The sequence below is a fragment of the Schistocerca cancellata genome, chromosome 5 (genome assembly GCF_023864275.1).
Source record: "Schistocerca cancellata isolate TAMUIC-IGC-003103 chromosome 5, iqSchCanc2.1, whole genome shotgun sequence".
Taxonomy (NCBI): Eukaryota; Metazoa; Arthropoda; class Insecta; order Orthoptera; family Acrididae; genus Schistocerca; species Schistocerca cancellata.
In genome coordinates this window covers 463,799,925-463,816,495 of record NC_064630.1, presented here as the reverse complement: position 1 = coordinate 463,816,495, position 16,571 = coordinate 463,799,925, and the positions used below count along the sequence as shown (strand labels likewise).

General features: G+C 44.2%; 1 protein-coding gene and 1 pseudogene across 1 annotated transcript in view; one reads left to right on the top strand and one right to left on the bottom strand.

The window, feature by feature from the left end:
• LOC126188603 (facilitated trehalose transporter Tret1-like) overlaps window positions 1–16,571 on the top strand; it is a 277,714-nt gene that overhangs the window by 259,686 nt on the left and 1,457 nt on the right. Inside the window, exons 8-9 of the mRNA XM_049930205.1 lie at window positions 1,829–2,093; window positions 10,159–10,323. Coding sequence (XP_049786162.1) covers window positions 1,829–2,093; window positions 10,159–10,323 — 430 coding nt within the window. The remainder of the gene's footprint in view (window positions 1–1,828; window positions 2,094–10,158; window positions 10,324–16,571) is intronic.
• On the bottom strand, window positions 12,988–13,105 carry LOC126189116 (5S ribosomal RNA; annotated as a pseudogene).

Genomic DNA, 16,571 nt, shown 5'->3' with positions numbered 1-16,571 from the left:
GAATCCCTCACTCGCCGAATTGATGTTATGATCAAGGCTAAAGGCGGTGTCACACGTTATTAGCTTGATGTCTCCTGGCGGTGACTAGTTTTTTGTCCAGTACGGTTATGTTCCATTGGTACAGCCACAAAATTTAGCGAAAATGAATTAGCGGTTTTTAGCGAAACCGCCGATTTTTATGAGATGTCGCAAAATTAATAGTATTGCCATATAAAAATGTTACAGATCTCAGGACTGCAGAGAACTAATGTTCGTACTGATACTTATTCAATGCGGAAACTGCACTTTGACTTCTAATTTCCTCGAGGCTGAGATTCGTGTATGGTATTAAAATGGCAGCTCGTTCCCCTTGTAAGGACCTTTGACGTGACGTCGGAAATACCACAGAATATGAAACAAACACCAAATTTGGCAAAAACCACGACATTTGTCAAAAAATTACACAGAACTTGGCAAGAAACCAGACATTTGACCGAAGAAGCACCAATTTAGAGAAAAATAACAAGGAATTGGAAAAAATAAAGAAAAATTTGGCAATAATAACGCCGAATTTTGCAAATGTAACACCAAATTCGGGAAAAAGACACTTAATTTGGCAAAACGTAACCACAAATTTGGCAAAAAAACACAGACTTTGGCAGAAAACTAGGAAATTTTACCAAAATTGGCATAACAAATAACCAACTGTGACAAAATTAATAATGAATTTGGCAAACAATAATACCGACTTAGGAAGAAATGACACTGAATTTGTCAAAAATTAACAGAATTTAGCAAAAAATTATAATGGGTTTTGGAAAAGTAACACCAAATTTGGCAAACACTAATACAATATTTGAAGAAAATCACACCAAAAGTGGCAAAAATCACACGGAATTTATCCATAAATAACACCGAATTTGCCATAAAAATAACACCGAATACGCGAAAGAAACAGCACCAAACCTGACGAGAAACACACCGCATTTGGCCAGACCCACGAAATTTGTCCCAAAATTACCAATTTTGGCAAAAAAGGTAACGAATGTGGCAAAAAATAACATCGAATTTGAAACTTCCTGGCAGATTAAAACTGTGTGCCGGACCGAGACTCGAACTCGGGACCTTTGCCTTTCGCTGGCAAGTAATCTACCACCTGAGCTACCCAAGCACGACTCACGACTCGTCCTCACAGCTTCAATTCTGCCAGTACCTCGTCTCCTACCTTCCAAACTTCGCAGAAGCTCTCCTGCGAACCTTGCAGAACTAGCACTCCTGGAAACATCCCCCAGGCTGTGGCTAAGCCATGTCTCCGCAATATCCTTTCTTGCAGGAGTGCTAGTTCTGCAAGGTTCGCAGGAGAGCTTCTGTCAGAATTGAAGCTGTGAAGACGTGTCGCGAGTGCTGCTTGGGTAGCTCAAATGGTAGAGCACTTGCTCGCAAAAGGCAAAGGTCCCGAGTTCGAGTCTCGGTCCGGCACACAGTTTTAATCTGCCAGGAAATTTCATATCAGCGCACACCTCACTGCAGAGTGAAAATCTCATTCTGATAACGTCGAATTTGTCAAAAACTACTCTGAATTAGGCAAAAAGAACAATAAATTTGGCAAAAAACATCTAATTTGGAAGAAATAGCAAGGAATTTGGAAAAAAACATCGAATGTGCCAAAAAACATCGAATTTAGCAGGAAAAACCCCTTATTTGGCGAGAAGTAACACCGAATTCGGCAAAATAATGACATCGAACTTGGCAAAAAGTAGCACCGAATTTGACCATAACATGTAGCGATCTTTTCCTGCCCCTACCATTGGTAAGTAGCGGTTTGAGTAATGGCTTGGGTGTGTTGCAGCCGTACCTGCTGGTGAGCGCGTCGTTCGCGATCGGCCACTTCTGCGGCATGACGACGGTGCAGACGTACGCGGTGGTGGTGTTCTCGCAGCTGGGCGCGCCGGCCGGCCGCTACACGGCGACGCTGCTGCTGGGCGTGGCGCAGCTGCTGGGAGCCCTCACCGGCGTCTGCAGCGTCCACCGCTTCGGCAAGCGGCCGCTCGCGCTCCTCTCCGCCGCCGGCAACGGCGCCTGCTTCGTCGTCGTCGCCATCCTCGCCGCCCACAGTGAGTAGCTACCTGATGTCACGTGGGCCTCTGGTGGTCCATCGAGGACAGTGGGGCAGCAGCCGAATGTAAAGTACACGAATGATGATAACTGAAACCTAAAACTGTATGGTAATCCAACCTCGTTTATTCAAAACACGCTACTTGTTTCGACGCGAAAGAGCGTCGTCTTCGGGCCCCAAGCGTAATCTGCCATCAACGTACGAAGCGCAATGACAAAGACCAATGGAGTCTTAAAATGGAAACAGTGCAACTTATTAAGCATGTTACACCAGCATGTGCAACCAACAACTATATGCTGGCGTTAACATGCTTGATAAGTTGCATTGTTTCCATTTGAAGGCTCCCTTTGGTCTTTGCCATTGTGGTTCGTGCGTTGATGACAGATTACGCACGGAGCCTGAAAATTACGCTTTTTCGCATCGAAACTGGTGCCATATTTTGAATAAATGGCCTTGGATTACAATACAGCAGTTGGTTTCAGTTATCATTTTTCGAGTAGAATGTATGGCCGTCAGGGGATGCTCATAAGAAAAACATTGGATTTAAGAGCTAAAGCCGGCCGGTGTGGCCGTGCGGTTCTAGGCGCTTCAGTCTGGAACCGCGTAACCGCTACGGTCGCAGGTTCGAATCCTGCCTCGGGCATGGATGTATGATGTCCTTAGGTTAGTTAGGTTTAAGTAGTTCTAATTTGTAGGGGACTGATGACCACAGATGTTAAGTCCCATAGTGCTCAGAGCCATTTGAGCCAAGTCATTTAAGAGCTGAAAACACGGTATATTTTGAAATCACGGGTTATCATGGCCGATGGGTGATGGACCAGTCATGGAGGCCAATGAACCAGAGTCCGAAAATCGCTAGCAGGGGGAGAGAGGATAGCACGTTACACCTTCAATCATCTGTTGCATGTGTTCCAATTTCTGTCTCCCTCTACAGTCTTTCTCCGCCACTACAACTACCTCAGGTGCCACGGAAGATTATCCCTTATGTCCCAACTCCCTATCGTGCCATACCGAGAGGTGCAGAGAGGCAGATACCTCCTCGTTCGAAGCTCTGCTCGCTTCCTCAAATCCGGCATGTACTACCTCCTCCACTTCATATTAGTAGGTGCCACAGACACCTGTCAACACACTCAAGAAGCATTAACCGCTTTTACGCTAAAATGATGGTTGAATCTGACACGTAGGCTACAGGAGAAAGTCTCTAACTACTGCCTGTTATAAAAAAATCCGAATTATTAATAAATTATTCTCGATATCCCCTGGACTAGTGGTGGCTTCCATAGCGCTGTTGTCTATGAATGTATCGACTTTTTTCTGGTGTTTTTCCTTTCAATCTTCCATCTTCTGATTGATCTGATCCGACCCGCCACGAATTCCACTCCTGTATCATCCTCTTTATCTCACGAAACCACGACAAGTGCCATAACTAGATTTCCCAAAAGCTCCGGTCAGTGAAGAGGAGTCAAAATAAGCGAACACGTGTCTCGGCTTATTCGTAGATACACCACCGTTTCTGAAAAAACGACTCTCAAATTTTCGACGTAATTTAGATCTTTTTAGCGCCCAATGAGCTCAGGCTAACTTGTGGCACAGTGGCTAGGGACACACCTTCTCACATTGTGCGTCCTATGCTGGAAACCCGAATTATTGATTATTTTTTTCGTTTATCTACCCACGTGCATAGAACGTTACTACATGAATGTTTATTATCAACTTAGGAGATAAAAAGCCGTTGTATTAATTGTAAAATAACGATTATTGTTTATTTTTTTCATTTATCTACCCACGTGCATAGAACTTTACTACACGAATGTTTCTTATCAACTTAGGAGATAAAAAGCCGTTATATTAATTGTAAAATAACAACTGGGTTTCGCCATAAATGTCAAACATTTCTTATATAATATACGTTTCATGGTTTACAGTCTTTTTAAACTCTAATATTCTTATATTTCGATCTTATATCAACTCTTAATTCATATTTTTTAGTCTCATGTTTATTTTTCAGGAAGATTTGATACATTCCCTTGTATCATGAATCAATATACACTGTAGGAATTTCACAGAAAACAATTTCAAATTATTTTTCCATTCAGTTATTGCTTTTTTTCATTCGCATACATACAATTACTAGACGAATAAGGATAACATTATTTCAATATACATTGGAAAACATTCGTGTAGTAATTTTCTACGGGCGTGTATAGATAAATGAAAAAAAAAGTAAAAATAATAAACGGCTCTCGAACACGGGGCGCAAAAAAAGGGAAGCCGTGACGCTAGACACTCTGCCACAGCTTGGTTTGAGCTGTTCACTCCCTAAAAGGCACATAAACACTCCTTGAAAACTTTGACTGTCGTTTTCACAGAAACGGTCGAGTATCTGCGGATAAGCCGAGAGTCGTTCTCACTTATTTTGACTCCTCTTTCACTGACCGAAGTTGCCAGAAAATCGGATTATGGCACTTGCCGTGTTCTCCTCGTCTGAGTTGCACTTACATGTCACGTTCTCAATTATCTGATGGATGTATACCAGTCTCTGTCTTCCTCTACAGTTTTTGCCCTCTACAGCCCCCTCTAGTACCGTGGAAGTCATTCCCTGATGTCTTAACAGAAGTCCTATCATCCTGTCCCTTCTTGTTGTCAGCGTTTTTCGAACATTTCTTTCCTCGGCGATTCTGTGGAAGATTTCCTTGTTCCTTGTCTTATTAGCCCACCTAATTTTAACATCTTTGTAGCATCGCATCTCAGACGCTTCGATTCTCTTCTTTCTGGTTTTTCCAAAGACCATGTTTCACTACTATACAATGCTGTGCTCCGAACATGCTGTCCTAGAAATTTCTTCCTCAATTTCAGACCTTTGTTTGACACTACCCGACATATTTTGGCCTGTAATGCCCTCTATGTCTGTATAAGTCTGCTTCTTATATCATCCATGCTCCAATCGTCGTGTGGTTTTTGCTTCCAAGGACGCAGATTTCCTTAACTATGGCTACTTCGTGACCATCAATTTTGAAATTACGTTTATCATTATTCTGATATCCGCAACTCCTCGTTATTTTCGCCTTTCTTCTGTTGGCCCTCAACCCATATTTTATACTTATTAAACTGTACATTCCATTCAAAATGTCCTGTAGGTCTTCACTTCCACTGAAGATAACAATATCATCAGCAAATCTTGTCACTGATATCCTTTCAGTCCGAATTTTAATCCCACACTTGGACCTTTCTTTCATTTCCGTCGTTGCTTTCTCGGTGTGCAGATTGGACAGTAGGGACGAAAGACTGTATCCCTGTGTTCACCCTTTTTAGTTCTTGGACTTCCAATCTTGAAATCCCCTCTTGATTCTTGTGGATGCTGAATATTACTCGTCTTTCACTATAGCTTATTCCTATTTTTCTCAGAATTTCGAACATCGTCAACCACTTTGCATCGTCGAACGGTTGTTAAGGTCAGCAAATCCTATGAAGGTATCTTGAATTTTCTTAAGTCTTTGTTCCATTATCAATCGCAACGTCAGAACTGCCTTTATCTCACTTTTACCCTCCTTACCGCGAAATCTAAAAGATCCTCAATTTTCTTTTCCTTTCTTCTATATATTATTGTTATCGGCAGCTTGGATGCGTGAGCTGTTAAGCTGATTGCTCGATAGTTCTCGCACTTATCTGCTCTTGTTATCTTTGGAATAGTGTGGATATATTTTTACGGATGTCTGATGGTACATTGCCAGTCTCATATGTTTTAGACACCAACTTCAACAGCCTTTTGGTTGCCGTTTCCCCCAATTATTTTATGAATGATATCTGTGCCTTCTCTTATGCTGGACCTCCGAAGGTCGTTTTCACTTACCTGTATTCTGGATCAGTCCTTCTGACGACTATAAGTTTTACGGTTTCTCCGCATTTTTCCTGCGTTAATTTTGCCTTAATTTCCTTGCACTTCCTATTTAATTCTTTCCTAAGTCACTTAATCCCTTCAGTATTCCTATTCCCATTTTTTATTTACTTCCTTCTTTCGTCGATGAATTGAAAAATTTCTTCTGTTACCCAACGTTTCTTAGGAGTTATCCTTCTTTGTACCTACGTTTGTCGGTCCGACTTATATGACCTCCCTTTTTAGAAATGTTGTTGTTGTTGTTGTTGTGGTCTTCAGTCCTGAGACTGGTTTGATGCAGCTCTCCATGCTACTCTATCCTGTGCAAGCTTCTTCATCTCCCAGTACCTACTGCAACCTATATCCTTCTGAATCTGCTTGGTGTATTCATCTCTTGGTCTCCCTCTACGATTTTTACCCTCCACGCTGCCCTCCAATGCTAAATTTGTGATCCCTTGATGCCTCAGAACATGTCCTACCAACCGGTCCCTTCTTCTAGTCAAGTTGTGCCACAAACTTCTCTTCTCCGCAATCCTCTTCAACATCTCCTCATTAGTTATGTGATCTATTAATTCATTATCACAGTATCTACAGGCCGAGAGAATTTCAAAGTCATCTCATCATTCTTCATTACTTCACTATTACTACGGATTCTACTTCTTTTCATGCTGATTCTTCCGGACAATTCTCTCAGCCGTCCGCCAGCTTTTCAGCATTACTACATTGTGATCTGAGTCTGTATCTTCTTCTGCCTACGCCCTACAAACCAATATCATCTGATTTCGAAAGAAAACTTTCCATGACTCCAGGCCTCTTCCAAGTACAGCTTTTACCCTTGTGGTTCTTGAACAACGTATTCGCTATTACTAGGTGAAATTTATTGCTGTAATCCGGTAGTTTTTCTCTTCTTTCATTCCTGCTTTGTAGGCCATATTCTCTCATAACTCATTCTTCCGTTGTTTCCTACTACAGTCACCAATTAATATTAAATATCATCTCCCTTTACCTACTGAAGTACCGGTTCAATATCCTCATACACTTTCTCTACCTCTTTATCTTCTCCTTGTGACGTCGGCGTGTGTAACTGTTGTTGTTAGTGTTGATTCACTGTCGAATCTAATAGTAACAACCCAATTACTGCACTGTTCACAGTAACTCACTTCCTGTCCTACCTTCCTGCTTATAACTAATAAGACTCCTGTTACACGTTTTCCTGCCGCTGTGGTATTACCCTATATTCCTCTGGTCGGAAACTCTTATCTTCTTTCCATTCATTTCACTTCATGTAGATGAAGCCTTTGCATTTTACTTTTCAGATTTTCTATCTTCCCTACCACATTCAAACTTCTGGCATTACATGCTCCGACTCGTACTGTATTGCTGATTATTTTTCTCATGGTAGCCTCCCTTTTGGTAGTTCACGAGATCCTAATGGGGAACTAATTCGGTATCTTTTGGCACTTATCGAGTTACAGGCCACGTGTCCTGTGGGTACATATAACGTGTCTAATACAGTGGTTTCCCTTGTCCTCTTCACTTCATAAACGGATTCCGCCGCCTTTTTGGGACAGTTTTCCACCCCAAGGGCAAGAGGTTGCAGTGAAACTTTCTCCTCTTTCATTCCTGCCAAGTAGACCATATTCTCCCGTAACTCTTTCTCCCGTTCTATACTGTAGCGTCCCAATCACCCATGACTATTAAATATTATCTCCTTTTACACACTAAAGTACCCTTTTAATATCCTTATATGCATTCTCTACCTCTTCATCTTCTCCGCCCTCTTTGAGGAGTCTGTTGGCAGAACAAGGGTGACTCATTATAACGGAAGTCTTCGTACGCCACTGCTGATGTTTTTATTCGGAATTTAAGTAGTGGCTTCGATCGAACCTGTGATCGAAGGCGTTTTGCTTACGAGTCAAAGACACTACTCCTAGCACTCATGTGACTCTGTTCAGAGGCGCCACCCCTGGTCTACAGGTGACTTCGCCTGCTGATACCACTTAACATATGTTACTAAGTATGACAATTGCTATATTTTGAACACCTTAACCTCTTAAACTGAATAAAGTCTCGAAGCTGTAATTTTGGAAATTATAGTAAATAGTGCAGCCCATGGTGAGAATGTTGTCGTTTAATAAATTCGAAGAAACAAGGAACCCAAGACAAATACAATTGGTCCATAACCGACTATTCATCAAGGACTGCGGTTAATTAGATAATACATTGAAACATCCTGGTTCAGACAGTTCTACAGGATGGCCCTTAGGTTTGGAACCACATTTCTAACACAAAAATAAGCTGATGAACAGAAATTTAAAGTCAAATGGTATGAGACAAGCGGAAGAAAAATCCTCTGAGAGTATGTAACCAACATGGCGGCCAATTTGGAAGCCTGCATCTTTTAAGCAAATTGTAATTTTGAAATAGAAAGGGAGCCATGAGGCATATCAAACAGATAGGGAATATGCAAGGAACCGTTTTGCACAGAATGAACGAGTAGAAGTTTCTGAACGATATTCATTTAACAACTAGAGATTTTAGCCACTGGTAAGTCTTGTATCTCGTCAGAACTGCTACGTCGATTCCACCGAGGAAAATATCGACGTCATCGAGGCAAACTCACGACTGGCAGTAGCCCCGGCGAGTTACCAGGACACGCAACCTATAGTCCAAACTGCCTTGATAAGCAGCGGTCGGGAGCTCCATAATCGCATCGTTTGCCGAGACGCACTATTGGACCCTAGCTCCCTGCTATTTATGCACTCTTCGGATTACTGTATGGAGGGCACTGCAACTTTTGGTGACCCTCAGGCCTGATCCACATACTTAAGCTCGCGGACCACCTCGTCACTTGACCTAAGAGCAGAGCTCTTAGCTCATGAAGCCAAAACTATAATGTCCGCAACGTCAACGTTTATTGGGTAGCGCGCCAATATGAATGTCATCCATTTTCCGACAAGCTACGCCAATACTTTATGTCTCAAAACAACACGTTTTTGAGAGTACGAGTATATTCATTTTATTTTCGACCCATCTTCAGGTGTTTACATTTATTTATGTGTCGTGAACATCGTTTATTTACTTACAACGTTTTACAGCAGCCGTGTTAAACACTTCTGTTGCAAAGCTCTGCAGCTCCTCGCTCTCTCTGAAGAATTTCTTCCTCTGGCCGGACCCTTACTCGAAGGCCTGTTCGTTGCTGTTCTGATTACGACTTTGCGGCGACTTACGGACTTTCTGGCATTACTCTGCCACGGTCAAGTTTGCTCTCTCACGCCAACCCAGCTCGTTCATGTTTTTATACGAGTCGTAAATTGATCTACGGCTTACATGCGATTTCAGTCTTTCTCGGCGTATTCCACTGATGAATTCTTCTCGGGTCATCAGCCGAGCGGTGGCGTCGTCTTGTCGCAACGTTTCAATGAGTTTTGTACCCATCACCTTCGCCAGCAAATGTTGTCGTTTAATAAATTCGAAAAAACAAGGAACCCAAGACAAATACAATTCGTCCATAACCGACTATTTATCAAGGACTGCGATTGATTAGATAATACATTTAAAAAATCCTGGTTCAGACAGTTCTACAGGATGTACCTTAGGTTTCGAACCACATTTCTAAAACAAAAATAAGCTGATGAACAGAAATTTAAAGTCAAGTGGTATGAGACAAAAGAAAGGGAAAACCTCTGAGAGTATGTAACCAACATGGCGGCCAATTTGGAAGCCTCCATCTTTTATGCAAATTGTAATTTTGAAATAGAAAGGGGGCCATGAGGGACATCAAACAAATAGGGAATATGCAAGAAACCATTTTGTACAGAATGAATGAGTAGAAGTTTCTGAACGATATACGTTAAACAACTGGAAATTTTAGCCATTGTTATGTCTTGTATCACGTCAGAATTGCTACGTCGATTCCACCGAGGATAATATCGACGTCATAGAGGCAAACGCATCTCCGCCAGAAGATGATGGGTACCAAACTCATTGAAACGTTGCGACAAGACGACGCCACCGCTCGGCTGAGAACCCGAGAAGAATTCATCAGTGTTCTGCGGCTGTTTCACTGTGTATTAATGAATGCTGTGAAACTTGCTCGTAGAAACTGAATCAAGAATGTAGAAAACAAAATGGTGGTTCTTGGCATTAACCATAAAATAAAAGGTGATTGTCGTGGTACGTGTTGCAGGTGGCCCTGCGAGCGAAGACTCCAACACGTGGACGCCGTCGCTGATCCTGGTGGCGGCGTCCTTCATGTCTCACGTGGGGCTGCGCATGCTGCCCTGGATCCTCATCGGGGAGGTGTACCCTGCAGAGGTGCGGGGCACCGCCAGCGGGGCTTCCGGCTCCATGGGTAAGTACCAGCTTCGGAACTTTGGTAATGCTGTGTACGCTACTGGCCTTAAAATTGCTACACTTCGAAGATGACGTGCTACAGAAGCGAAATTTAACCGACAGGAAAATATGCTGTGTTACGCAAATGATTAGCTTTTCAGAGCATTCACACAAGGTTGGCACCGGTGGCGACACCTACAACGTGCTGACACGAGGAAAGTTTCCAACCGATTTCTCACACACAAACAGCAGTTGACCGGCGTTGCCTGGTGAAAAGTTGTTGTGATGCCTCGTGTAAGGAGGAGAAATGCGTACCATCACGTTTCCGACTTTGAAGGTCGGATTGTAGACTATAGCGATTGCGGTTTATCGTATCGCGACACTGCTGCCCGCGTTGGTCGAGATCCAATGACTGTTAGCAGAATATGGAATCGGTGGGTTCAGGAGGGTAATACGGAACGCCGTGCTGGATCCCAACGGCCTCGTATCACTAGCAGTCGAGATGACAGGCATCTTATCCGCATGGCTGTAACGGATCGTGCAGCAACGTCTCGATCCCTGAGTCAACAGATGGGGACGTTTACAAGACGACAACCACCTGCACGAACAGTTCGACGACGTTTCCAGCAGTATGGATTATCAGCTCGAAGACCATGGCTGCGGTTACCCTTGACGCTGCATCACAGACAGGAGCGACTGCGATGGTGTAATCGACGACGAACCTGGGTGCACGAATGGTAAAACGTCATTTATCGGATCAATCCAGGTTCTGTTTACAGCATCATGATGGCCGCATCCGTGTTTGGCGACATCGCGGTGAACGCACATTGGAAGCGTGTATTCGTCATCGCCATACTGGCGTTTCACCCGGCGTGAGAGTATGGAGTGCCATTGGTTACACGTCTCGGTTACCTCTTGTTCGCATTGACGGCACTTTGAACAGTGGACGTTACATTTCAGATGTGTTACGACCCGTGGCTCTACCCATCATTCGATCCCTGCGAAACCCTACATATCAGCAGGATAATGCACGACCGCATGTTGCAGGTCCTGTACGGGCCTTTCTGGATACAGAAAATGTTCGACTGCTGACCTGGCCAGCACATTCTCCAGATCTCTCACCAATTCAAAACGTCTGGTCAATGGTGGCCGAACAACTGGTTCGTCACAATATGCCAGTCACTACTCTTGATGAACTGTGGTATCGTGTTGAAGCTGTATGGGTAGCTTTACCTGTACACGCCATCCAAGCTCTGTTTGACTCAATGCCCAGGCGTATCAAGGCCGTTATTAGGGCCAGAGGTGGCTGTTCTGGGTACTGATTTCTCAAAATCTATGTACCCAAACTGCGTGAAAATGTAATCACATGTCAGTTCTAGTATAATATATTTGTCCAATGAATACCCGTTTATCATCTTCATTTCTTCTTGGTGTAGCAATTTTAATGGCCAGTATTGTATATACAGGATGTTTGTTTTAATTTAAAACAACTGAATATCTCAAAAATGACGCATTTTTCGAAAAAAATGTTCTAGATGAAAATTTAATATTAGCAAGGGGGACATCACGTAATTACCAATCCCGCTTGGGTCAACTTCCTGTTAAGAAACGATGCATTTGATTCTACATTTCATTTACGATGTAAATATAAACTTTTGTGTTCTAACAGTTGGTATTTATGTTTGAAATTCACTAAAGTGTTGGAAATTTGATTTTACACTGCAATATTTAACCGTTTTGCTGTCTAGTTAGAAACTACGTTTAGCGTGATCCAGGAACAACGACGTGGCTGCAGTAGTTTTCTGTCCCCGTCGGGATGCTTGATGTCGGTGAGTCCTCTTCCTCTCACCATTGTGATGCTTTGTTTCGATGAACATCCGTGGCAGCTGCGGCTGTCACTATCATTTCATTGGCATTCTACGTTATTACAACGGTTGTGGCTTACATTTTGCTGACAGTCGCGTAGCGGTCAGCGCAAGAGTTACGGCGGTTGGATGGAAACACACACGGAAACGTGGCACGCTGATGGCAGGTTTCGAGGGCGGCCACCGAAATATGGCATTCTTATAGTTTGGGGCTCACCACAATCAACCCCATTATATACGTTACCATATACGTAGCTTATTTGCTAGAAATTTCAACGCTTAGCCATATTACTTGTACTGTACTATCATATTTGCAACACTCAAGTAACGTTTGAATTCCAGTAACAACCGCTAAACATAAAGGTTAACATTTACATCATAAATGAAATGTAGAATAAAATGCGTTGGTTCTTAATTGCAAAAACAGGCATACCTGATGTCTGTCTATTACAGCATCATCTACCACGAATGGTTTGAGTAAACCGTGCGTAGTTTTTTATGTAGAATCTGAAATTGCAATAAAAAGGGGGGTTCCCATTTGAAAATACAGAGACAGCCCTGCCCACACAGGAGGGGTTATTAGGAGGTGACCAGATGTAGTACAGCAGATGTACACTCTCACTCCGTCTTCAGGCCACGAGGGGCCTACCGGGACCATCAGACCGCCGTGTCATCCTCAAGGCGGATGCGGATAGGAGAGGCGTGGGGTCAGAACACCGCTCTCCCGGCCGTTATGATGGTATTCTTGACCGAAGCCGCTACTGTTCGGTCGAGTAGCTCCTCAATTGGCATCACGAGGCTGAGTGCACCCCGAAAAATGGCAACAGCGCATGGCGGCCCGGATGGTCACCCATCCAAGTGCCGGCCACGCCTGGCAGCGCTTAACTTCGGTGATCTCACGGGAACCGGTGTATCCACTGCGGCAAGGCCGTTGCCTTACAGCAGATGTCCCCTTTACTAAAATTAAGTTTTCACCTAGAACATGTTTCCATACAATGCGTTAAGTTAAAACGAACACCCAGCTTACAGGGTGTCCCAGAAACGTTGCGACAAACTTCGAAGGGTTGTAGAGGGTGTCCCGAGAAACTCGTGTCCTAAAACGTCATCCAATGACGCTGTTATAGGCGCCCCATTCCGCAACAAACTAGACTTTTTACGTCGACAGACCATAGTGAGAACGTCCCGCAGTGTTGTTTGTCATTCAGTGATCGCGAGTGCTTGCCACGGTCGTCAGTGGAGAAGACGGAGCTAGCTACTGCGTAGACTGGCCTTGTCTCGTATGAATGTTGCATTGATGGACGACGGTTTCGAACACAGGTTTCCATCGGAAGTTTATTTTTCTCCTGGATACTAAAGAACATTGGTGATTTTAGAGGATTGCAGGAGAAAAATAAATTGCAGTATGAAAGCCGTATCCGAAACCGCCATCTTCCGAGGCAACAGAGCACTGCATTCATCATAGAAACAAAGCCTTTCACTGAATAACAAACAACGGTGCGAGACATTCCGCCTACAGTTCGTTAGCGTACCAAACCATGTTTGCTGCCTAGCGGCAGATGCCGGCGCCTATGGTTTCCCTGTGATGTTGCACCACCAGTCCAGTAAGGTGGCGCAGTAGTTAACACTACACAAGACAGGCGTGATGCCCGTCCGCTAATCCTGTTCTACATCATTCCACATGACAGCCGCTATGGTTCCTTGCAGGAGGTCACGGCCGATTTCTTCCCCTACCATTGCTGAAATCCATATTTATCCACATCACTTCACTTCAAGTTACAATACCTTATGGTACGGGAAATACTTGCTGCACCGCCATTATTCTCCCACCCCTCCCCCCTTTTCCTGTTCCATAGACGGATGGCGCCGAAAAAACAGCTATCGGGTGATGTCCATATGAACTCCAGTTCCTATGATTTTTCCCTCCGAGAATATTCTAAGAGGCGTGTGTGGAAAGACGTGGTTTGTTGCCTGGCTGTTATTGAAACGAACGTTCACGGAACTGCAATAGTAAACCTCTCCGTAATGCACAACGTCTCTTTTGTAAATTGATGGTAAGTTCCTACGGGACCAAACTGCTGAGGTCATCTGACCCTCTCTTTCGTAGCGTCTGCAACGGGAGTTGGATGAGCCCTACTATGACGTTCGTTCACAAACTAAAAGAACTTGTGAAGAAAAATGCTGCTCTTCTCTGGGTCTTCTCTTTCTCTTCTAGTAATCCTATCTGGTAAGGACCCTAGAGTTATGAGCTATAGCCAAGTGTTGGTTGGACGCTACCTCTTTCGCTGGCGAATTATATTTCCTAAGCTTCTTCCGAAAGGTCTCAGTCTGCTTGTCCTATTACTGCAGTGTAATAATCGTCATGTCCAGTGGGTACATATGCAATGCCGCGAGTCCTCGGTTGTACATTCATGTTTAGAAAAAAACAAAACACTTTAAACGACTAGAGATAAGACGTTCATATTGACAGGGCATGTACATTAGTATGTTCCGCAGAAATGATTAGCATTTCAGTCACCTCGATTCAGCATGTGTCCTGTTGCCTCGTAGGCACAGGGTCGTCCATGGGCCCTCATAACTTGTTCCACGTATGAAGGCATGGACGCGTATAGGGCGTGAAGGGCATCGTATGGTATAGCCATCCATACTGCATTCACCTGGTTCCAAAGTTCATCTGTGGTGGTTGGCATTGGGTCACAGTGCTGGACCTGTCGTTTTGCCATACCCCACACATTTTCGATTGACGACAAGTCTGTTGATCTGGCGGGTCAGGAAAGTATATGTTCCTGCAGCAACATGTGGTCTTGCATTGTCTTACTGGAAAATTGCGTCTGGACTGGCTGGAGTGGCCGTGAGGTTCTAGGCGCTACAGTCTGGTACCGCGAGACCGCTACGGTCGCAGGTTCGAATCCTGCCTCGGGCATGGATGTGTGTGATGTCCTTAGGTTAGTTAGGTTTAAGTAGTTCTAAGTTCTAGGGGACTGATGACCTGAGCAGTTAAGTCCCATAGTGCTCAGAGCCATTTGAACCCATTTGAATTGCGTCTGGTGTGTTGTGCAGAAAGGGCATGGCTGCAGGACGCAGGATGTTACACTGGTCACAGTGCTCTCGGCATACATCTACTGTGATTTGTGGTTGTTCTCTGTAGCATTCCACAAACCCTTGAGTTAGCGCTGTATGTCTTGTGTGAATGCAGTCACTGTGATGCCACTCCCCCTGTCTGAAACGAACCAAAATACGGCCATCATTTTCAAACAAACAAAACCCTATCTGATGCCATTCCTGCCACCAGTGACGTCGTTCCATACACCATTGCCGTCTAGCATGTTACTGCACATTCATCAAAGGTAGGCGGAGAATTGGGAGACGCGCACGCATCCCACGCCATAATGGCGACCGACTGTCACTCCTGATAGTTATACTGTTCCACTGTTGCGCCAGAGCCGGGGAGGACGCAGATCTGTCCTGAAATGGTATTTGGATAAGTGTCGATCGGCTCAGGGGCTGATCTGGAGGGTGCGACCTGACCCATCTCATCGTGTTCTACAGCCTTCCGTGAACCATTATGCAAACACCCGTTGAACGGCGGAAACTCTTCGTCGCACAGGAGCAGCAGTTTCCCAGACGGATGCATCAGTTTCCTCACGCCAATAACGTGCCCTCTTTCAAAGTCACTGATTTGACGGTACGGTTCGCGCGTACGTCTGGGAGGCATCCCACAGGGCTGCTCAAGTTACAATGATCCATTACCTTCGGTATATAGCGACAGCGAGAACCTCAAACATATTTTACCCGTAGGTGGTGCTGCGCCGTGATATCTATGTTGACCTTGAACCCACGGGCCGACGTGGTTCAAATGTTAACCATTTCTGCAGAACATTCTAATGTACATGTCCTGCGAATATGAACGTACTATCTCTAGTCGTTCAAGGTTTTCTGTTTTTTTTCTGAACATGAGTGTACTTGTAAACTCGTGCACTTGTTCTCCGTTCTACGGTTGCACAGTCCTCTCGTCTCCGGAAATACATTACTGGCCATTAAAATTGCTACACCAGGAAGAAATGCAGATGATAAACGAGTATTAATTGGACAAATATATTATACTAGAACTGACATGTGATTACATTTTCACGCAATTTGGGTGCATAGATCCTGAGAAATCAGTACCCAGAACAACCACCTCTGGCCCTAATAATGGCGTTGATACGCCTGGGCATTGAGTCAAACAGAGCTTGGATGGCGTGTACAAGTACAGCTGCCCATGCAGCTTCAATACGATACCACAGTTCGTCAAGAGTAGTGACTGGCGTATTGTGACGAGCCAGTTGCTTGGCCACCATTGACCAGACGTTTTGAATTGGTGAGAGATCTGGAGAATGTGCTGTGCCAGGTCAGTAGTCGAACA